At 41.0% G+C, this 24703-nt stretch overlaps 1 protein-coding gene across 3 annotated transcripts in view; it reads left to right on the plus strand.

Annotated features, from left to right (window-relative positions):
- The window catches only part of SEMA6A (semaphorin 6A), a 118022-nt gene that overhangs the window by 82234 nt on the left and 11085 nt on the right, over positions 1–24703 (plus strand). The window contains exons 11-19 of one of the 3 annotated variants that reach the window (XM_081133225.1): positions 869–1000; positions 3158–3313; positions 4664–4840; positions 5231–5371; positions 5452–5532; positions 7484–7542; positions 9864–9884; positions 10023–10073; positions 15016–15180. In XM_081133225.1, coding sequence (XP_080989351.1) covers positions 869–1000; positions 3158–3313; positions 4664–4840; positions 5231–5371; positions 5452–5532; positions 7484–7542; positions 9864–9884; positions 10023–10073; positions 15016–15180 — 983 coding nt within the window. The remainder of the gene's footprint in view (positions 1–868; positions 1001–3157; positions 3314–4663; positions 4841–5230; positions 5372–5451; positions 5533–7483; positions 7543–9863; positions 9885–10022; positions 10074–15015; positions 15181–24703) is intronic. The other 2 variants (XM_081133226.1, XM_081133227.1) reach the window with 2 other exon arrangements.

The raw sequence follows: 24703 nt of genomic DNA on the forward strand, positions 1-24703 counted from the left end.
AAGCCTGCCCTGATGCTCCCATGCACTGGCTCACAGACTCAAAGCCCGATTAAAGCACTTGGCCAGCTGGTGCCTGCAATTCATTTGATCAAAACCAAAGAACAGCCATAGTCAAAAACAAACATGGGTTCAAACAGTAAACCCAGATGAATGGGTTATTCATGCCTCTCACCATTGGTGGGAAAAAATCCCAAAGTCCTTCCAGGAGTTCCAGGCAAGAATGGTAATTATAGGTAGAGATCACCATGATTATTATCATTTAGCACTTAATAGAGCACTTTATTTGCAAAGTGTTGATGCTTTAGAGATTTAAATTGTTCAGTCCTATGCAAATAAACAGGGGTAAAAACTAGAATGTACAGTGACTAACAAGGTATTCGTGAGTTCTGCACACAGACATTCTCACTCCTGGAGTCCTTAGCTTGAGGTACCAAATCTGAAGAAGCAATATGTGGACAGTGGAGGCAATTTTACTTTAAATTTTTACCAATATTGGAGGTGTAGAATTTTTTCTAAAGATTTTATTTTGGGGTTATTGACTAATAATTAATATCAGGGAATTCATGAAACTTCTACATCACCAGTTCAATCATTCTTCCTTTCTAAACAAAAGCAGTTCCAGAAGACACAAAGAGGTTCTTTCTCTTTAAAACTTTGCCTTAACTAACCCTTTATTTAAGGCCAGAGGTGAAAATTTGATTTCCAGGACCATTCACTTTATGCACTAGGATCCCTTATATTTATTGCGTTCAGTATATTAACTTTAAACTTCAACTCCCCGTAATGGAAAAGTTTCTTAGGAATATGTTTTCCAAGCTGCATGTGCACCTATTGCGTGAGTAACACTGTGTGAAATGTCATGTTGCAGCATCCCTGGCTCTGCAGTCTGTGCCTATGACATGCTTGATATTGCCAATGTTTTCACTGGGAGATTCAAAGAACAGAAGTCTCCGGATTCCACGTGGACACCAGTTCCTGATGAACGAGTGCCTAAGCCCAGGTACATGCAAACATTTATATGCTACTTTGAACTTCTAGAAACAGTTCAGCTTGCTCCTCTGATAATGATTGTCTTGTGAACTGCACACCAGTGTCTTCCATGCTAGCCTTACAGATAAAATGCCAGAACAACAGAAAGGCCTATGACATCACTTGCCTTCATCCACTTAAGCAAAATTCAGAGTTACTTATATTATATTTGAAACAATGACTCTCTAGTCTTTTGCTTAATCTCTATGTCTGTGGTTTAGCCAACGTAATCCTAGGATGAATAGAAGCACCTTGCCCAGCCAGTTCCAATGGTCTGTAGTTTAGGAAACTGAGGCCCAGAGAGGTATAAAGTGTATTGTGCAAGTTCACATGGCTGGATAGGTTATTCCCACCACTCCTCCATGCTTCTACTCCATTTTAAAGAGATTCATGTCTTTAAATCCTAATAAAATGCGAAACAGAAATGGTGTTCCCTGGATTTTTTGACCAGGCTGGATCAGAGCTGAGTCAAGACTCAGGTCAAGGGCAAGAAGAGACCACAGGTGCATTGGACCATTAACATGTCTCTGGTCTGCCAGGTCCTGGCCTGTTTTGGGTTCAGATCAATCCAGATTTCCCTCTCCCCAAAATGTGCCCCAAAATTGCCTTCATTGGGAATCTGTTGTCCAGAGACAATCCAGAGACCTCTTGGTCCTGTCCTCTGTAATCTCTCCTTCAATCCTCACACTAAAGCAGTTAATTCATTCGTTTTAACTGGGACAGGAGAAAACTGCCCCCCATCCCTATGCCTGCCCTCTTTATGTGGTACCCACTGGATACCTTCATTACAGCATTTGCAATCGAAGTTACATAGAAACATCCCTGTGTGCCCAGCTGCCCCCACTGAATTTGTGGGCCTCTGGAAGGAAGCCCAATATCTTAAGTTTTTGGTTTCCAACTACTGTATCTCCTCTAACCTCGAGTCCCCCACAGCAACTGCCTAGCCCGACCCATTTCATTGAACTAACTTAGATAATGTGAACCACTGTACCCAGGAGAGAAAGCCTTGTTCTTCATCTGTCTTCATCCTCTGAATTGTCTGGCATGTGCATACTGTTAGTTATGGAGAGCAGTCTGGGTGCAAAAAGCACACTCTGGCAAAACCTCAGATTTCCTAAGTCAAAGTCTGGAACTGTTAGCTAGCTTCTAGGTAAGCAGGAAGGGGAACTAAGCCTGAGGGGTCAGGTTTCAGAGAGAACTTAAGTAATGTGTTCTCCTTGGTGTGTAAGATGGTGTCAGCCGTGACCAGGAAACACTCTTCAAGTGGTTTTTACTATTGGCAATATGTTTGCCCTCAGACGTCAGGATACGTTCCCAGGGCTGGCTGGGTCAGTGCCATGAAGCGGCGTGTGCCTGGGGCTAGACTCTGCCGTTGCTGTCAGGGTCCAGTTTCCTTTCCCGCACCAGCAGGCAAACCAGCTGTCTGGGCAGGATGGCTGTCAGTGTTTCCCTGATCTGTCGTTACTGAGATGTCCCTTAACTCCTGAAGCCATAGAATTTCTTGTAGAAACAAATTTTCATGTCATAAAGAAGTGACCTTTCAGGAGGGAATCTTTAGCATAATTGGCTTTTCATACCTGCCCAAATCCAAACAAAAGCAAATGTTCCATAAAAAACAAAATACAAATGTTCTCTGACTCCGAATGAAAGATGTTTAGATGGAGCCTTGCTGGTACACATGTTGGCTGGTGGCTTTTGGAATGCCTTTGTTTTCTACATTAGTGGAAAAGTCAGCTTAATTCTCTCCCTTTATAGAGCAAATGCCTCGAGAACTTGTAGCAGGGCTTTAGGACAGAGAGGGCAGTCCCTGAGACATGTGCAAACCACACACTCCCCCGCTTGTTTCAAGCTCCATCCCTGTTTATGGGATTTGTTTGTGCTTCTGGGGAGAAGCCAAGCTGCCCCCAGCCGAGGTTGCGCTGTCCTGGCTGAGGCTCCTCCCTGGCACGAGGAGGTGGCCTGGAGGAAATGGAAGCACATTCTATTTGGTGGCATTCTGCATTGTTCAACTTCTTCCTCTCAGCCCCTGGTACATTCTCCCAAGTGCCAGATGCTTAGAGAAGCAGTTCATTCACAGAATCTGCCATGAGGCAAGAAATAAGCTCCCTCCCTTTCTTTTTCTCTTTAGACCAGGTTGCTGTGCTGGCTCGTCCTCTTTAGAAAAATATTCAACCTCCAATGAGTTTCCTGACGATACCCTGAACTTCATCAAAACCCACCCGCTCATGGATGAGGCCGTGCCTTCCATCATCAACAGGCCGTGGTTCCTGAGGACCATGGTCAGGTGCGTGCTGAGCAAACTGCGTCCTAAATGGGTGTTCCCTGCCCCATCGCATGCTCCTATCAGTGGATCATGTTTTGAAACGCCACAGACCTCTTCTGTTACCATGCATATTGATTCAGCGATGAAATGCTGGCGAATTGGGTAGATGCCACCAAACCCCCGCTGCCACATTCCCAGTGAGGAGAGTTCGGGTATTTGGGGGCTAACCAGAACTGACAGCAATGAGAGGGAACAAAGATATCTCCTTCCCCGTTAGCCCCTTCGTCCCAGTCTGTGCAAAAGTGGAGGAGCAGTGAAGGAGGGTCATTCAGTGTGGATGCCTGTTTGGTTGGATATGGTTGCAAAACAAGCTGCAGATTCCACCCAAGCATTGTGCCTGGGTTGTTCACTGTCAAGTGGAGCGTGGGCAGGAAGAAGATTTGCACAAATACACCAGTAGGAAGGTTCCTGCTTCAGCGTTTGTTATCTGAAGTGGTGGCCAACAGAGATGGGCCAGCTGATGTGAAATCTGTGAAAGCATGAACTACTCCTTTCAACAGGCTTCCCCAAGTACCGTCCGATTGTGGCAGTCATCAAACACAATGTTAATTAACTTTACCACCAATTTTAACATGTGCCTTTATTTGAAAGATATTAAAGTACTAGAATAGCTCTTACCCATAAGATGGAAGCAATGTAACCTGCAGAAGGGTCCATATTTTCTGGGACCTGCTATGGTGCTTAGGACAAATAGGTGCCTGGGGAATATTGAATGGCTTAGGGATTTCAGAGAAAGGGGATGCCCAGTAGGACTTATCCTCGATAGGTGACAAGGCTGGTGCCCTTTCACCTTTGCTTTAAATGGATCTTGTCTGGCTGGCACATCCTTCAGAGCTCTCAGTCCTTCTACACACAATTGAAAAGCTTTCTAACTGGCATGTTGTTGAAAAGGTTTACACCTCAGAAGAACAGTATAAAAAAATGGTAGCTATTGCTTGTCTTTCCAATGTTAAATGAAATGTTAAATGAGTTCCCGTATTTCTTCCCCTCTTCAGAGGAGACATTAGTCTTTCCTTGCTGCTCATGGAAGGGGTAATTGCTGAGTGGTTTCAGATGATCGTGGCTGTCTATTTATTATGTAACTTGGCCCCCCACACACCATACCTCCTTCCTCCCCTCCGAGCCATGCTAATGCTCTGCATATGGAAGCAACGTACCAGAACAGCTTGAGAGCATTATTTACATGCATATATTTCTCTTGAAGTTATTACTAGAAAGCTGTGTCACAATGCAATTGTTTGAAGTGGAAAGGGGGATAACTTGAATGACAGACCAACAGAGAGATAAAAATTGCGATTCTGTCATTTTTAGATACCGCCTCACCAAAATTGCAGTGGACACCACTGCTGGGCCATATCAGAACCACACTGTGGTTTTCCTGGGATCAGAAAAGGGAATCATCTTGAAGTTCTTGGCCAGAATAGGAAACAGTGGTTTCCTAAATGACAGCCTTTTCCTGGAGGAGATGAGCGTTTACAATCCTGAAAAGTATGTAGAATGTTTGGTCCTTTCTTAGTAATTACTTGTTATGTTATTGTGATCTCTTTCATTCAGAGAAAATCATGGAAGACTTAGGTTTTATGCATTTTTAGGTGTGGTTTTAATATTATTTGTAAAAATCTTTCAGTACGTAAGAAGCATTATTTTCTCCTTGCTAATAATGTATGTATTTATATAGATGCACACATATATGTGTGCTTGTGTGTGTGTGTGTGTGTGTGTGCGTGCATCTGTGTGCATAAGCATCTGTTTCATCTTCAGTTAGATCAGATGAAGAGATCACTTTGCAGGCTGGGGGGTAGGGCGTGAGTGGTGGCAGGAAAAAAGAGCTGACCTGAGAGAAGCTTTTAATGATATCATCCTGCCTTATAAAATTAGGTGTAGCTACGATGGAGTAGAAGACAAGAGGATTATGGGGTTGCAGCTGGACAAAGCAAGCAGCTCCCTGTATGTCGCCTTCTCCACCTGTGTGATAAAGGTTCCCCTCGGCCGCTGCGAGCGACACGGGAAGTGCAAAAAGTACGTACTTTGCCTCATTGACCATTAGGAGGTGCTTAGAAAGGAGCCCTGGGTAGCTCACGGTCATCTTCTTCCTGCAGAACCTGTATCGCCTCCAGAGACCCATACTGTGGGTGGTTGAAGGAAGGAGGTTCCTGTGCCCATCTGTCACCCAACAGCAGGTAAGGCACCCCAGGTGTGGGAGAGTGTCAAGTGCCATCCATTCTCTGCGTGCCGAGGACATGCCACCACCGCTCCGCCTTCTGCGCTCAGCCTCATCAGCGGGGCTGCCAGCCGTTCTCCTTCCTTTTCCCATCTCACAGAACACCCCAATATCGCATGTGGCAGGTTGCCAATTGATTAATCATGCATCCTCGGGCTGATTAAAAACACAAAGAAAAGAAACACAGTGGGCTTCTAAGTGCTCCCTGGAGAGAGCGGCGAGGATGTGCATGCCGTAATCATCGCAGTTCCAGGACAGCAGAGAAAAGGAGCAGTTGGGTAGCAATTAGATTAGTGACGCGGTTTGCCCAGCCATCACAAAACCCGCTCCTCTAATTGACCGTACAAGGCTGAGAAGAAATTGCAGAGCATTTGTTAAGCGATGCATTTGTACTGCAAGCATGTTGTATACATCCAATAAATCTTTCTCCTGCGCCGAAGAACAGTTGACCCTATTACTCATTAGGTAGTCGATTCTTGGCAGCTCTCCAGCAGATCAGCTCGATCGGGACAGTCTAACATGCCTGTGATTTTGGTGCTTAAAATTGTTATCCGGTCTTTAAATGCTCAGATGGCATTAGTTAAAAGGTTTCTTTTATATTTTTACTTCAGTGGATGTGAAATCCAAAATAACATTGGAAAAACATTCAATGCTTGTCCTTGACAGGTTATGGCAACTCAAGGAAGGTGCCATATGGCAGCACAGTTCTTTCTTAGCCAATTCCTTCAGCTTCCTCAGGTCCAAAGGGAGAACAAAATGGTCCTCACGTCACTGAATCTCCTCTCCCGTTTTAGAACAGCTAGACAAACAGACAGAAGGGCACACCCTGACCACCACCTGCATAATATGGGGGGAGGTATTCCTATACAGGGCTGATAATAACTGTAAGTCTGACCTGGAAACCTGACTAATAAAAAGTGTTGATGTCTATCTATAATTAGATCATCTTTACAAGTAGCAATATAGACATACTATAATGTTAGCACTTTATATCTTTTCCTGGGACTCTTGAAGTGAAGGAGGAGGGATCAAAAAGTACAGTGAGGAAAGCTAAGAAATGATCTTTCTGTTTTTAAAATCCTCACCCGCGGATATTTTTTCCATTGCTTTTCAGAGAGAGTGGAAGGGAAAAAGAGAGAGAGAAACATTGATGTGAGGGAGACACATCGATTGGTTGCCTCCCACATGCGCCCCAACCGGGGGCCGGGGAACAAGCCTGCAACCGAGGTGCGTTCCCTTGGGCAGAATTGAACCTGGGACCCTTCAGTCCACAGGCTGACGCTTTAACCACTGAGCCAAACACTAGGGCAAGAAATGATCTTTCTATATTCAATGTGTAACCAAAAGGATACTCCTGAGGATTGGGAGCAGTGAACAGAATATCTGAATGGTCTCAGCAAAATGCACCTGCAGGCCTCCTGTTCTTGGGCCCCTCATATCCGCTGGCCATTTGTACCTTTTAACACTTTGTTATATAAGTTATTGCTAAGCAAAAGAAATAAAGGTCTTAGGAAGGCAAGGGTCAGAGTGAAAGAGAAAGTAGAGAGGAAAAGACTTATTTTTAATTTATAGACTTCTATATTGCCTATAACATGTATTTTAACACTTAAATGCTTAAGAAATGCTCAGGGAATCAGAGTAAAAGAAAGATATAAATAATGCACAAACTAATTAACTCCTGAATAATATCTAGATTAACTGCTTAAACCATGGCTTCTCTTTGGATATTCTTATACATAAGACTCATTTCTATAAATTTCAGAGATAAGTTTCCAAGCTGTTATACACTTATTTTTTGCACCTGCCACTCAATTTATCAAACTATGTTAGTTGCTTTAGTGAAACTAAACCAGAGTAATCACTCACATTATTGAATTTGTTTGTTTTTCTCCCCCCTCCGTTTTTGAAAGACTGACTTTTGAACAGGACATAGAGCGTGGCAATACAGATGGCCTCGGAGACTGTCACAGTAAGTAAAGCTTCCTATCCATGTTTATCTTTGGGCAAAGATGCTTTTATCAAATGGCCTAGAAACATTACCCTGCATGTGGCACTGAGGACAGCTGGCACCAAAACATGCATAAGTAACAGAAACCATCTTCTAAATATCAAAGAAAATAGCATATTTTAAAGCCAAAGTTACTGTCAATGTTGTTGCTGTAAATGCTGGCACCTATTATTACAATGCTGTGGAACAAATTCACTCTATATTAATATTATACTATATTAATTATAGCATAACAATAAGTTATATCTGCATTTTCATTGTAAAGAACCCAGTTTTGTTGTTTTCTAAAAATGTGCTATTACACTGTAGTTTTTAGTCAAATAATTAAAAGATTGGGCATTGTACTCTGGCTTTTTAATCGAATGGGACTATTTTCTTCTTCTCGAACATATAAACTAGTAATTACTTTTTAATTAGATATATGTATGTTACCATTTGCAGTAGAAAAACTTTTTGGAAATAGCCCACTAACTACAAGGTGACGCAAAATAACCTTTTCATTCAAAAGTCATTATATGATAACATTTTTTTTTAAACAATGGTTCCTAATTCTGGATTTTTTTTTTTTTAATATATCTTTATTGATCTCAGAGAGAGGAACGGAGAGGGAGAGAAAGATAGAAACGTCAATAATGAGTCATTGATTGGCCGCCTCCTGCATGCCCCTGCTGGGGATCGAGCCCACAAGCCAGGCATGTGCCCCAACTGGGAATCCAACCAGGATCTCCTGGATCCTAGGTCAATGCTCAACCGCTGAGCCACACCTGGCTGGGCTATGATAACATTTTAGTTAGAACTTCGTGTAAAGGATCATGGTTGTTCTGTGATCTGATTAATATCAAAATTCTCCCCAAAATGCTAAGGTGTCATTCAACTTTCTACCTTATCTTTTATAGAGATCAGATATAATCAAATAGAGATACGGTAGCCTTATCTCCTAATTCCTTACCACATATTTTTTTGTTTGTAAATATTATATATTGGCAAAAGCTTATTATGTCTTCACACATAAAATGTAACATGTTAAGAAATCAATAGAGGAGACGGTGTCACTGCCAAAAGATCTATGCTACTTTTGTGCAGTGAAACAATCTGATCCATGGATCTTAACCTCATTGATGCCTTTAGACTCCATTTTCAGGGAAACAGGTTTTGGTTTCTATGTGAGTGAACTCAATTAGCTGACTTTAGTGAATAATTTTCATCATATTTTTATGCTCTGGTGGTATGGGCCTCTGTAGAAAACTTGGGTGTTGATTTGGATTTCATAGGTAAATATGTGAAAAATGGGAATATGGTTGTTAGTGTCTCTAACAAGTGTCCACTACACCAGTAGGCTCACACTACACCTGTGTCCTTGGCAGAAAAGCCCAAGGAAGCCTCAGTATCTAGCACAGGGAAGACCCTCGGGCCCCAAGCCCTTGACTTCCTCCTTGATCTCAGCAGCCAAGCCTCTGTGGTTTCCTGTGCTCCCTAACCTTGATCTCATTCCCGCTGAGGCACTTAGAGTGCCACTCAAGGCGGGAGGTAAGGCTGACTGGACCCTCCACTGCTTTTCCTAGTGGCTTCTCAGCTTCCTGTGCTCCTGCTAGAGCACCACCTACTTCTGTTAGACACACCTGTTCACAGGATTTCAGAGGCTTTCACAGTGGTGCACAATGACTCTTTATCAGGATTTTAAGGGGAAATCATAAAGAGCCAGTGTCAGAGGCTGAGTAGCAGGCTGAGTGAACCCGTGTTCTCACCCAAACACACAGCACACACACACATATGCGTCTGTTACCTATGTGTATGTGCGATTACTTTTATTTTTGTTTTTAACTCACTAAAACCCCTGCTGAGTTCAGAACACTGTGAACCTGGACAGTTCCTCACAGCATGGTTGTGTGGATGAAATGAGAGAATGTACTTTATACATTCTTTATGAAAAGAAGTACTTTATACACAAAGAAAGTACTTTATAAGTGTGTTGCAGATGTTGCTTATTTTATCCACATAGATGGTAGGGCTTAGATGCTCAGAAACACCTGTCATCGCAGTTACCATTTCTTTACTAGGTCTTGCTTTTTCTCTGCCTCTGGGAAACTCACTTGGGGAAGAGGCAGGGGTGTGAAATTGGACCGACTGTAAAGCATGTGGTATTACAGCCAGAATTAAATGCACTTACTTAGCGTTGGGCATCACGTGTTCTCATCGCTCTGTGTCAGTTCACTCCCGCTTGCCATGTAAGTCACTCTAAGCCGTGTTAAACAGGAGTAACCTTCCTCCCTTTTGTCTTTCAGATTCCTTCGTGGCGTTGAACGGTAAGGAAGACATTACTCATAATTAACTATCAATGAAACCCCATTTAGGAAATCCTGTTTCACTGATCCTCTCCAATGTCTCCAAATCTTAGGTTTCTTTTTAAATTAATTGTTTTTATCCTCACTATTTTTTTATAGACATTTCAACTCCTCTACCAGATCATGAAATGTCTTACAACACAGTATATGGTCAGTTTATGGATTTCTTTTTTTTCTTTTTTTTAATTGTTCAAGCTACTTACCCTTTGGTAGTTTATAGTTTTCATTCCTAAACACCATGGACCAGATTCTTTGTTACTTCAGGGCCCCAATTCACTAAAATTATTTATAAATTTCATGATGCTTCAAAAATCACTCTGCCTGCGTTTGATGTATGAGATTGAGTCCTGCGGTTTAATCCATATAATACGCCAACCTTAGGGAATTTGGTGAATATATTTAATGAGTTCTTGAAGGAGAAAAAATGACTTTTGGACATAAGTATATCCAAGATGAAAGAAGAGTGCTTACAACTACTAGGCCATAACTCTTTAACTGATAGAGTCATTCCCAAAACAATGACTTTCAGAGCAATATCTTCTGCAGGGGAAAATCTATACAGAGTGAACATACCAAGTTCTTGCTAGGCAAAACTTTCCAATATAGCATGAAATTGGCCATCGAAATTTAAGTTCATAAAGAGTGCGAATATTCAGACATATTTTCATCGAGATTTCTTTAGAATGTGTACAAGGAAGAGTGACATGGTGCCAACGATGAACAAACAGGATTTATCCCATTGTTCCTTTTCTGAAATATATAGACACTACAGTAAACAAAGCTATTAAGTCCATAGACAGAATATTCTGAGCTCTTTATAAGAAAAGTTGAGAAGTAGTTGAAATATTCCATTTCCATTTCTCAAGGCTCCCCCAAGTATTTTTTAGAGTAAACTATCATGTGTTTTTTTAAATATAAAATGAAGAACATGTGATGCCAAATTTAAGCTTATACATTATAATGAGGACTATGAGTTTCATTGATAGGCAGAAATTGTATAGATTTTGTGTTTAAGAAGAGTAACAGTTCTAGGAAAGTCTTTAAGTGTAGAGGTAGGTAAGAAAGGAAGGGGGAAAATAACGAAAAGAATAAAAGAGGAAAGAAAAGAAAGCCAGGTGGATTTAGGATTCAAAGAAATAATTCAGGATGGCTACAGATGTGTCTAGTAGCTCAATATAAACTCTCACTCCCTATGTCTAATTAGCATAAATATGCCTTTGAAAGTCCTAAAGACTATCTTATAAACTGGAGCTGTGCGGGTATGGAAAGCAATGCCCGGTCTCCCCGATTGGGGTCCCCCGTGTGAAGTGAGGCAGTGTGGAGATGAGCCCGCAGAATTCATCTACCTTTAACACTCTCTCATCTGTGATTCAAGCCAGAATATTTAACACCAACTACTGGAAGAAAAATTTCTCAGGAGGCAAATGTCACCTAGCTAAGTTTGTCCTTCAGAAAGAGGACCCACTTAGCATCTGCTCTTCCTCAATATCATACTTTGCAATCATTTCTTATAATTGAATAATCTTTGTCAGATATTGAGAAATTCAGGTCTTGAATTGAATTGAAGCAGCAACCTCCCTAGCATTCATCAATCTGTACTAAGACCAATTTTAACTCCCAGGTAATTTCTCATATCGATAGAACAATTAAACCATGGGATGCTCTTTATCAACAAAAATAATTCTCTAATCTATGTATCTCTTAATTCTTTTACAAAAAGGAAAATAACTTAATAATACATCCACATTAATGCTTTGAAGGACAAAGCATTCACCCTCAGCTCCTGATCAATGGTTTCTGTGGTGAAACTAAAGAAGAACTGTCTTCCTTTTAATGAAAGCTCCTGTCCATTTCGGGCCTAATCTATCCAGGGTGGTGTGGTTAGATGATTAATTGACCATCAAAATGAGGCTGCTCCAGACATTACTTAGAAAAATACAGGAAACTTGATTTTCACAAATTATTGAAGATATCTTTATTTTGGAGTTAATAAATGAAGAATAGATTTAATTAATTCATTCAGCAAATATTGTTGAGTACCTACTATGTGCCAGGCACTAGACTAGGTGTTGTATTTGTACCATCAAAGGAAATACCAAATTGCTATTTTTAAGAGCATGGATGTAGAGTAGGAAGCCAACCCCAGAGTCCAAAGTGCAACCACTATTTCTAGCTGTGTCCTTTGAATATTTCCATAAGAAGTTCATTGGCTGAGTGCAGGCTCATAGAGTGAATGACAAAACCGCAACTGCCTAATTCCAAAACCAAGAACCCCTTTTTAGTGAATTGGACCCTGATTATTTTCCTCTCTTGTATTGACATAGTGTATTTTTTTGTGTCTAATTGGCCACAATCATTGTTAACAGGTTAGAGTAGTTTGAAGGGTCTCTAACCTTTGGAATCACAGATTCGTAGATATAGAGAAACAATATGATGCATATTCAAGTTAACATTTAAAATCTGTCTCTTTGTATATCATAAGAATACTACATAATTCTCCATTAATAAAAATATGACCTCCCTAATTGGATTAACGAAACAAAATTATAGGTTCGAATTCTATTGACATGTAATACTATATCCGCAAATGACTGCCTATTTTTGTAATATTATTTCTGTTACAAAGTCTCTTAGGGAATGCACAGAAATAATATAGCCTATAGAATCAGATTCTAAGAAGAAATAAAGTGATTTCCTTTTAACATTTTTTAAGCTTGGAGAGATAATTATCATATACCTTCTTCGATTTCAAACCAAGGACTGCTGCTTAATGGTCCTTTTACATGGTGATTCTAAAACTTTAGAGAATCAGGTATTGTTTTCTCTGGCTATTTGATTCACGGGTGACACATGCTGCCTATCCTCAAGCATACGTTTAAAAGATTACAGACCTCATGCTGTTCTACTTTTTTCCTCTGACTACATCAGATGCATGGTTTCTCTAGATTTACATATAGAAATGGAGATGTGGTGGGTATTAGACTAACGCTTCAGCAATAGGAAGGAGCTGATTTCTCACATTTGTGTAAAACATTTCCCTACCTAACCACCATCTGGTCCACATTAATATCCTCTCGTAGCCATAGCTTTCCATTACCAATGAGTTTTCCACGTATTTGCAGCATATGGTCCAAGAACTCTTTCTACAGAGAATGTGTCCCTTAGGCATATATTTCCCCTAGATTACCGTATTAAGAAATGTTCTCCCTAAACCATACTTAGGGCATTATCATAAAATTGCCCCTTGAACACAGTTAAATTGAATGTGTTCAAAATGCATATCAATTCAGGTAAAAAAAAAATTGCTACTTGGAGGAGAGGCTTTCCCCTCTTCCCCCCTTTCTAACTCCCTACAAAGCTATTTCTAATTGTTTGCTTATGCTGGGTGCTGAATTCTCTCTTAGGTTAACTCTGTATTTCATTAGAGCAGTGCTGAATTGAGGGTAGAAAATTGAGGTTGTATTTTAGATCTCAGTATAAGCAAGAGGAAGTAAAAGTAATTCTGTATTTCCAATTCAGGTTATTTTCCTACCCTTGCTCTCTTATCAGCATTATGAGATGAGATGAGCTGTGAAACCCAGAAATGTAAAAACAAAAAAGTCTAGATTCAAGCATTCTTGAGTTTTAAATGAACGTGTTTACAGCAGTTGGATATGAATCAGACTATTTGTAACAGAGTGGATGTTTGAAGCTGTGTAGGAGCCAAACAAGTTCTGCACAGAAAGCGGCTGCTTAAATGTTACCAAAGCTGTGCAGTAGCACCTGAGTGTGGTGCTTTCATGGGAATCATTAGAGCTTAGACAAGCCACTTGGCTGACTTGCTTTTCCCAGCTCTTTTATATATATATTCTATAATTGGCAGTATTGTAGTCTCCTGGGAATCCAACTTCCAGTAACAATTGTAAAAAGGAAGAATGCAATGCGTTGATCATTACGATCTTTCTGGTGGCCAGTATTTTATTTATCACATACATGGTGATCACAGACCAAGGTCAAAGCCACCTTGAATCTGTCCTGCTTTCTACCACAGGCACCAATTATACATTCGCAGTAGTTGCCCTGATCTCTTTCTAAAAATTACTCAAGAGGTTGCCATAGGTAAAATGGTTAAATAAACCAAAGACTATTTGAAAATCATGAGAGGTTATATTTTCTTTCTACAAGAAAGAACAGGTAGTGGGGCTTCTTTAAATCATTGGGCCAGTTTAAATCAAAGCACCTAACATGATCTGCATTTAGCCTTGTGGAATGATGGGAGGAGAGCTTAGGAATGTATTCACAGGAAATGTCCAGTGTCTGCCATAATTCCCAACCTAGCTGTCCTTCTTCTAATATCTATCACAGGCTACTCTGGATCTCAAAAAGCTATTTCTTTCTAATCAGAACATTATCAGTCGGTGTGGCCTCAAAAACAGCCTCTCACAAGTATGACTCATAAAGCCATGAAACTAACATTGCTGGCCTAAGACACAAAAGGCAAAGCCGTAACAACATGGAGCGTTTGAGGCCTCCATTCCAGTGAAAAGGAGGTGGGAGCAGATCCCTTTAGAAAGCAGTCACTTCTCCCAGAAAGAGGAATGCCTGTGGAGTGGAGTTGAAGCTGAAAACTAGACACACCCTCCAAGAGAAAGGCACAGGGCAGCTGAGCTGTTTGTGATGGGGAGAGGCTGGTCCACTACCATAAACCTCCCCCCACATCAGTCACAAATAGTGTCCCCAGCGTGGACACATTATGCCATTAGTGCTGCTATGAGAAGGACACTAGTATTTCTTCAGCACCTACTATGTGTCAGACACTGCCAAGTATTTTCACTATTTCCCTCCCAACACTTCGAGGTAAATGGCATCATCCCCATTTTGTGCACAAGGAAAACCAAGGCCCAGAGAGGTTCAATGAGTCCCTGAGGCTCACCCAGCAAGAAGCAGAGATGGGATCTGACCCTTTATCCCTCCCCTCGAGTCTTATTATTTCTAGGGTGATCGCCTTCCAGTCTTATAGCCAGCTTGGGTGTCCAATCTCCTGGCCTCTGAGCTAAGGGAATGTGGGCGTCTCTGGTGATGTTTTCCCTAACTGTATTTGTGATGAAAACAGGGCACTCCAGTTCCCTCTTGCCCAGCACCACCACGTCAGATTCGGCTGCTCGAGAGGGGTATGAGTCTAGGGGAGGAATGCTGGACTGGAAGGATCTGCTCCATTCACCTGGCAGCACAGACTCTTTGGGGGCAGTGTCTTCCCATAATCACCAAGACAAGAAGGGTAAGGCCTTGGAATTGCCTCTTCCTCTGGGGGGAGAGGGAGGGGAAGTAGGGAGGACCGTGTAACTGCTTCCAGCTGAATCACAGCAAGATTTGAGGAACCTCCAACACATTATGATTGAAAGCATCTCAAAAAAGACTGGAACCCAATCCTCTTTGCTAAGCTGGATCCTAAATTGTTGCCCGAGCAAGGAGAAACCACACAAAACAAATAACACAGCCTCTAAGCTTCTTCCACCCAAAAGAGGTGTGGCTTGGCCCAAAGCAGATGCTGGCTCCTGAAATCCCTTTCCACTCTTCTGTAAACTTTGGGTCCTCTTTTTGCACCATAATGGAATGGGATGCAGTGAGGGCTTTGGCAAGTGCATGCAAGCAAAGTAAAGGCCCGTTTAATTGGTGAATGGAGAAGTAGCAGGGCACAGTCTTTTCTGGCTGGTAGCCGTCTCTCACTCGTGCATGCTACTGAATGTGAATAGAGCTATGGTCCTGAGACATACTGTAATTGCCTTTAGAGGACAACAGCTAAAACAAAATTATGTCATTTAATCAAGCGGCATTGCTATGCATTTAAAATGGAAAGGAAGCTGCACTAAATGAAAGGGACTCTACTGTGAACTGTCCTAAATTCTCCCCTGCTTTCTTTGCTCAGCTAGAGACAGGAAATGTCATCTTTTTTCCTTGCCATTTGCTGCTTCTGGTAACACATCCTACTTTAGTTGCAGCTGCAACCAAAGAGGCCTTTACTTGTCCAAAAAACAGTCCTGCAGATCAGAGACTGAAAAGCCCAGTTATGTTGTGAGCTGTTTCCCTCCATTCAGAATTGTTTACTTCTATATGTTTTCAAGAGTTTCATGCAAGCAGGGATTTGGGTCCTGGGGGCAGACCAGCCACAGTAGTGACCCTTGGAAGACAGTCTCCATCACATCCTCCATCAGGGTTTTCTGTGTACCTATGTCCATCTTTACTCCTACGAGATTTCTAGGCAGGCTTGCACGCTAAGTTTCATGCTCTGTTGTGTCTCATCTCCCGAGCGTGCCGCACACGCTGCTTCTCCACGTGCCAAGCCAAACTGTGAAGATGCAGCCCTTTTAACTTGCTCTGGAGCATGCTCCCTTAATTAATTTTATTCTTCTTCTGTAACTTCTTATTAATGTGCCCTGCCCCAAATCTTTTTTTTAAAAGTGGCTTTCGTCTCAGCAGCCTCTTTAAGCTGGAGGGATCCTTGCACTTACCATGGCCACGAGCCCCTAGCATGTGCCATGATTTGTTATGTGTGGCTCCAGACCGCAGATGTATTAGTCTTGGCCGGGTTCTCAAGAAAAGGCAACTCGGGAAAAACACTTTGTGTTTGCCCACTGCGACTTTCTAAAAAACCAAACAGCCTTTCCAGTAAAGCATTAAATATGTCAACCAGATATCTAGCTGGTTGGTTACAGTCGTTTTCACTTCACTGAGACTGGTGGCTTGAATTTTCTCCAATCGTTAACTCCCCCAAGGGATGGAGGTTATCAAAGAGTCCAATTAACACTTTGACATCATTTTAAAATTCGGCATTGTTCCTTCTCCTGGGTCTTATTATGAATATTGACAAAGCTGGAAGCAGTCTTCAAATTGTCAAACAATGGTGGCAGAGGTGACTGCATGGGTGTTTAACATGATCACTGTTCTTGTGCTATTAACTCCTTGCCTTGCCCTGTCAAATTTGAATTTGATTTTGGACAATTATGTATTTGATGGGGCAAAGACAATGAGATGCTGTGCAGAAATTTTGAAAGATGTAGCTTTAATGTTCCTTTTACCATGATTTTTATGATTTTAATTTCCATTTTGCTCTGAATTGTCCGTTTAATGATCATGATTTCTTTTGATCTTTTGTTTTCTTTTGCCAAGCACTGTATGTTATGACTTGGTGGTGGCGTTATTCTGTTGGAAAAGTCTTGTTTCTTTTCTGACTCATTATGACGTTCCTCAACTTGACCCAATCTGTAATCCCCTTCGCTTCTCCTCATTCCCTGACGTGGATGCCTCAATGATGTCACATCCGTGTGTGCAGCATCTCCTGGGATGTGCAAGTTTCCTGGGTTTTCTGAGGGCCTCTGGCAGGTGCTCTTTTCACTGGGTCGATTGTCTCATGGGAATGTGACATTTGTATGCGCCAGCTTTAGGAGCTAAATATACTCTGGAATTGTTTCTAAAATACTGCACATTTCCCCCGCTAAGCAGAAAATGTGTCCGCCGGCCAGCTAGCTGAGGAGTCAAGTGTCCAATGCCCTTTTTATTTTGGCCGCTGAAAAAAACAAAACCAGTGAGCAGACTGGGCCGCAGCTCTGCTCTGCAGATATGCTGACCACCACCGGGCGGTCCCATTCTCTGCCCCACCTCATCCTCCAGACAGTTCTGCATTTCCAGAGTATGTTTGCTCGCCTTTTCTTTCTTTTCCTTGCTGTGTCTTCCTGTGCGTCCCTCACATTCTGTTAAAGCACCGTTCCCAGCCTTGCAATCTAACCCCCTTCTGCTACCATTGTTCTTAGCCTCCCCCTTTCAAAATAATAGACCCAAGCCCTCTGCCCCTCTGTGGAATGTTCCAAGGCTCTTTCCTTCTATGCTGTGAGTAGCATTCTGATGTTGTATGTATATACAGTCATATTAGCAAAGCGTGAGAAGAGACCTGCGAAGCACACAGGCATTATCACAGAAAATGAAGTAATTTTCTCGCTCAGTAACTGGCCTTGCCCTTCATTACCCTGCTGGCCTTGTCTAATGTCTCTTGTCATTGCTGCTTTTCTTTAAAATTGCCTGATATCTTTCAAGCCCTAGATTCATTAGTACAAACACAGCCAACTGCTCCGTTTTATCTCTGGGTCCCTAGATGTCTGGAGCCTCTAGAGCCAGCCCTTTAATCACCAAGTTGATAAATTAGATGCAGCCCTGGCTACTTCTTTCTTAGTTTTGCCACATTTAAAAATATATATTATTATATATTATTTATTCTTTCTATAACTATTGAGGTAGTAATCAGTAGCTACAAAAGGGCTCTAATTACATGTGAATAAGAAAGAAAATCCAGCTTATTTTTAGATCCTGGCTTGTCTCCCCTCACCACCACCCCTTCCCACAGCAAGAGAAACAAGAGCTTTCTTTTTTAGGCTAAGCAATACCAAGAATTAATAGTCAATCTTGTGCTTCTTCTTTCTGACCAAAAGTAACAGTGCCATAAAACCTGATTTCCAAGAAGACTGTAGGATATGTGAGGAAATTACCCATGTACAGATCTGCCAAGGGAGCTGTGTAGCATAAATGTAAAATGTAAATGCTGACCACTGGGTACAAGAATAAATCAGGAACAGAAGAAAATATCCTACTTCAGACTTGACTTTATAGAGTTCTTGTGAGCCCTCAGAAAACAGATGACCTAGATGACATAGTCAATATATACAAAGATGTTCCCACTTGATTGGAAATGCCAGGATTGTAGTATGCGTATATATTTTGGGAAATCTTTAAAGTGAGATATTATCACATTATTACAATTAGTCAAGATATGCTTATTATAGACAAGGAAAAGATGTAGAAACAGAATTTAAATAAGAGATCAAATGAATAATTTAAACTAAAATATACAGTAAATGTTGAATATATTTTAGTCAATGTACAAGTGATTTGTACAAGCAACTTTTAGTCTGGGAAATGATAGTCCAGTAAGATTCATAAAGTCTATAAAGGCTAATGAGTACACTGTCCACACTTCATAACAATCCTGAATGGAATTTTATAAATCACAGGGTTTATTAACAATCCTCTTTATAGTCAATTATTTATTCCTCAAATGCATCATGGCCCATAGCAGTACTGCCTCCAGGTTGGACATGCAGCACCTTACATCAGATGATTTAGGTGGCCCAGGGGCATCCTGGCATTGAAGAATCGTGTGGTGGAAAGTTACACCATTTTCATTCCTCTTTCAGTCTTCTTGGTTGTGTCAAGAGAAAAGTCTCAGTCTGGTGCTTTATCATTAACAACACCCTAAACTTGCTACTATCTCTTTTGACAAGAAAGAACTGGCTTTAGGTTGTGGGCTTTGACTTACAGCTGGAACTAGCTGGAATTAACATTGGTTTGCTTTCAGTTAATTCTATTTTTATATTTAACCTTATATCTATGGAACATGACACTTTTTTCTATTTATTATAAGGATATAAAGTTTCCCTTTGAAATACATTCTAAAGATAATTTGCAGAAAATATTAAGTAAATAATATAGTCAACGAGACTCGTTGGTTGTATTAAAATTGTGGTATTGGTAGCTGAACTGCTCAAACTTGGGCAACTCTGGCCTACAGTAACTGAGAGTCCACCGAGGACTAAACTACTACCGAAACTTTGCTTCCGGCATTTAAGAACAAGATTTAATAACTGCTCTACCTTCTGTTGGCTGGGCTCTAAACATTGCAATTATATTATCTACTGCTCTTGATTTCTCCTCCAACCACTGAGCTTTTGTGATTGGGAATGAGAAGTTTGGTCAAGGAGGAATTTAGAGTAAAATGAATTTAAACTAAAAAAAAAAAAAAAGTCATTCTAGGCCTGTTGAGCATCTGGTGAGATTTTTCTCCAGACAGCAGTGAGCAGCTGAGTGTAGGCTGCAGCTAGTTATTACCCAAACTGTGGCCTAGGGGGACGTTTACCTTTTGCGCTTCAGCTACTTTCCCCATATCTGGAAGGACTCTTGTGTTACAGCCATTCCCCTGGCCTGGCAATAACCTACACTTCACCCTGCTTTCCCTTTTCTCTCATTGAAACTTTACCTATTCTGAGTCCCAAGACCATCAGAGCCCAGCTTTCTTCATTAAGAAGCTTAGAAATCCGACTTTAAGTGAGTATAGTTGATAATAGAACCTAGCCCTGATCTCTCTTCCATGTTAACAGTCTCCAATGTCTGAAATCTAATGGAGTGGGGATTTTAAGGCATCCCAGTTCTCCCTATGAGGAAAGTGATTTCTTAGCTGCTATCAAGTCATATATAGGTAATTTTATGTACAGAGAAAATTATTGCTGATGACAGTAATAAAGGAAGAAAAATAAGGTTTCCTTCTTTTCCTGACTCCTTAACTTGGATCAGATTTTTTCTGTCATTTCTTCAGGACCATTACCATAACAAAAATGTTTTCTGAAGCTTCTCAAACAAAATTTATTGCTGGCTCCCTAGCACAGTAGTGAATGCCAATACCGAGTTAGAGGCCATACTAGAGGTAGACATAGTTCCTGTCCAAGAACTATCAAACCGCAGACAGATGAAGCACACACAGACTAGGAAATGCACCAAAAAGCTTTTACAGCCACCACTGTCTTTGTGAACAAGGCAAAACTGCACAGTAGATTTTAGAAAAAGATATTAGACAACTTGGCTGAACACATCAAGGCCATAGCACTGGGAAAGCTTTTCAGCCCCTTTTCTTTAGTCCTTCCCTGCAATACCATGTCATGTATCACTTGACAGGGAGGAAGAAGAGAGTGAGGGATGTTTGGTACAGGATTCATATTTAAAATACTATGGAAATGCTGGCAAACTTGGGCCTTTTTTTAAAACAACCTGAGCTTTATTTTAGAAAAGACAAACAAACAAACAAAAACTAAGCCCATGACACTTTGCATAGCTTTCATAGGTAAAACCTATGGTATCGCAGCCATTTCTAACTGTGATGGTTGAACAGGACAGTCTTAGAGAACTCAGAGAAAGGGCTTCTGTCTGATGAGGACAACTCGTGGGAGGGGCAGGGAGCTGGACTTCCATCCAAACGTTTGACCATTGACCCGTTAGGAACACGCATGGTCAGGGCCAAGGACATGAAGAGATGGGAAATTGATGGCTATTGTTCCAACAACCCTTTTGCATTACAGTTCATTTATTTCTGTTTTTGAGGGTTAGAGGAAAAATCTCCTTCAAAGTTCACAAGAAATTTGGTATCTAAGTCGCTGTTGTTGCTGATAATGAAAAGTAGAGTACAATTCTTGAAATTTGGTCCCTTAGTATTTTTTTCATTTGTAAATTATGCTATGCCTGCCCCATAAAGGTTTAGTATAATTTTTATTGCTATCTGTTAAACTATTTTAATCTCCACAAGGTTTGAATGAGTCTAGAGACTACTTGTAGGAATCATTAGAAGCACATTATTTGGGAGTAGAAGAGTAGGATTGCTGGGTAAAGCACAGACTTCCCAGCTAAATCTGAATTTCAAATAAACCATGATAATTTTTAGTGTAAGTATGTCCCACATTTTAAATGGGACATACTTACACTAAAATATTATTATTTATCTGAAGTTGCAATTTAACCAGGTGCTCTATACATGTAGTTGCTGCCTGGCAGTCCTACCCAAGAGGTTTCTACTAACTTACTCGGTGGGACTGTAACAGCTAAGCTTTAGATTACATGTGCCTTTTAACTCAGAATAACCCATATAAGAGGAATAAAAGAAAAAACAGTGAAAAATTAATAATTCTGTGAAAAATATTTAATTTTTCACTGAAGTTATGTATTTGACGTATAATAACTGATTATCACTAAAAGCAGGCTTTCTTTTCAAATGCCACTTTTAAGTAAGGAAGGCTCCGAAATAAACTGTTCCTAAACCAGGGCATGGTTAAAACTTTGGTTCTTTCTAATTTTACTTAACCTCAGGTTTTAATCAACTGTTACTTTAATCACATTTCTTTTCCTTCTTTGCGTAGCTGTTTTTTGTTTTTTCCCATTTCTCATTTCCAAAGCTTTGAGGGGTTGAACTGGAATCAGAAAAGTGCTACAAAATCATAATTTAATTGTGGTAACAATAACTGTAGTCTTAAAGAAAGGCAAAAACAGCAACCTCCCTTCGATTCTTTCTTCACGCACTGAACAGCCAGCCAGCCCGTGCTGTACATAAGCCTTGTGCTGAGTGTCGCAGTAGATGCTGATCTGAAGTCAGCACAAGCCCTGCAGCCAAGCAGCTTACAGTTCAGCAGCGGATGCGCACAGGCGACCTCCTGGCCTGCCGATGGGGCACAGTGAAGTCTGAGAGTAAAAGAAGAGAAGGAAAGGGGGGCGGGCCAAGTGCTGAGAGGATCGGGGAGACACAACTCATTCCAAATTGCAGGCTAGGGGAAGGCCTTGCAAAGTTTTGAAGGAAAAGGGGGAAAGACATTCCAAGCTAAAAAAGTGACTTAACCGAGACACAAAGCTATTAAAGTACAGAGTGTAATGAAAAAAAAGGCAAGTGGTGTGCTGTGATGAAAGTGATAAAGTATTCAGAGGGCCAGAATGGGAACTGGGTTTGAAAGCATGGAGCCTTCAAAGTCATGCTAAGGGGCTTTGGCTTTAGCTGTAGGCCTGGGGGATAGGAAGGCAGGTGAATGGGAAGAAAGGGCCAAGCGGAGGAGAGAGGAAAAGACTGAGATCCAGAGCCTGAGAGACGATAGGTGTGTGTTAAATCGATTATTCAGTCACATTAGGTTATTACTTACATATACATAGTAAATTTGGGACATGAAATTTTGCATCAGTTTTGGATCTAAAGGGTCTGCACTTCACTGGCGTTTTCCTGGTAGACTCCTTGCCAAGCTAAGAGTTCTTAGTAAAGCCCCAGGCATGCTGCGCTCCAACCTTGGGCTTCTCTGTCACTTTAGTTAAACACTGGGGTGCATGGCACGTGGCAGTTTTCATCCAGAACAGATTTGGAAACCAGGGAGACTGAGAAAGAAATGACAACAGAATCCCGGGTACCACCATTTATTTTTACTATATTCATATTTCTTTGTCACCTACTGGAAAGGGGATTTATTTGTAGTCTCTGCCTTTTCTTTGAAGAACTGAGGAGCATGATATGGTGAGGTCAGGAGCTGGGCTTTCAAATAGATGACGTGGGGTTTCCACGTGCGTGGGCTGGGCAGGAGGGACGCGGACTGAGAGGCCCATGTAGAAGGCTGAAATCGTTCTCTCAGCAGCTCGGGCTGAGACGCAGATTTTATCTAATTAATTTTGTATCCTCTTGACAATGTGCTGAATTTATCTAAGGTATTGACGAGATTATTGTGGAAAGGGTAGAAATAATAATAAGTTAAATGTCAGCCATGTAGAAAACTGTTTCATCTCCCCGCCTGTCTAAATCTGCACACCAGTATTTAAATTTTCTTTCCAGAGATACTAACTAAACCTTTTTTCACCTAACATCCATTTTTCTTAAAAAGAAAAAAAAAATGAAGGTCTTAAATGAAGGTTATGGTGACTTGAATTTTTTGTTTTAAAATCAGCAACCTTAGGGTATTTAAAAAATACCTTAGGGTATTTAAAAAATCAACTCACCTTCTAGATTCACTTTTTCAAGCCACATCAACACTGACATGAATTCACTTTGCTCCACCCTTTCCCTAAAAATAGCTTTATTTCCATTCTCTCCCATCTTATGCACAAACACACACAATGACCAAGTTTTCTGACAGCTTAATAGAACTTCCAAGGACTACAGGGACTAGGTTAGGCATGATCTTATTAACTGAACATCTGGAGAAGTTAAAATTTGCTCTTTAATTGATTCCACTGCACTGTGTTCATCTAAAATTGGTTTTGTCCTAACAGTAAAACTGTGACGAGCCCTTTGTATTTAGCATCACAGATAATAATAGAAAAATAACATTAGCTTTGTGATAAAACTTTCTGATAGCCTCATTTCCTGGAGTTGTGTTTGTTTTTTCAAATGGTTGTTACAAGTTTTACTTTGCACACCTCACTGCTCCACAGATAAAGTACTCTAACAAGGAAACTGGGAAATTTCCTGAGGACATTTTCTCTTGTCTTGACATTATACATGAGAATGGCCTTGGAAGCTGCAAGAGTTGTTCAGAATATATAATTCATGCCGTTGCCACAGAGAGAAAGAGGGCAGAAGAGCCGTGCTCTCATGCCTGTATCTCCCAGGGAGATACAGGCTGTGCAGGTAATAGGTAAAGTCCTGCAAAGCGAATGGCCTTGCTGAAGGCCCAACAGGATCCACATGAACCACAGCACATGGAAATTTCCCAGCACCTCCAGTCGCCGCAGGGCCCTGAAGTAAACTAGTGAGCTGTAGTTGGATATATTCAAATATATTGAATGCGCGGTAGACAGGATCTTAATCGCTGTCAGAAAGCTCATTATGAGCAGTGTGAAGGTTTGTCATCTTTAATTAATATTTCTTAAGCTCTTGGAAGTCTACAGCCTGAAAACTGTCTGTAAAAAAGATTCATTTTTAATGGGATAATAGGAATTTCCCACTCCAATTATTTTTAAATTTCATATTTCTTTAAAGGATGCATTCTTTTTCGAGGATGTGCCTGCAATTACATTTCTGCACCGAAGGCCGGGGCAGTCACTATGAACTGCGTAGAAATAATGGAAGCTCAGTGTAGTCACCACTGACAGTGCTTTATTAGGAGGGAAAATGATGTCAAGAAATTTATAGGGCAGCAAACTGCATTACGCCTAACCTTTTGGACAGATTAAAGCTTGTCATTTCC

Source organism: Miniopterus schreibersii (assembly GCF_964146895.1).
Source record: "Miniopterus schreibersii genome assembly, chromosome: 3".
Taxonomy (NCBI): Eukaryota; Metazoa; Chordata; class Mammalia; order Chiroptera; family Miniopteridae; genus Miniopterus; species Miniopterus schreibersii.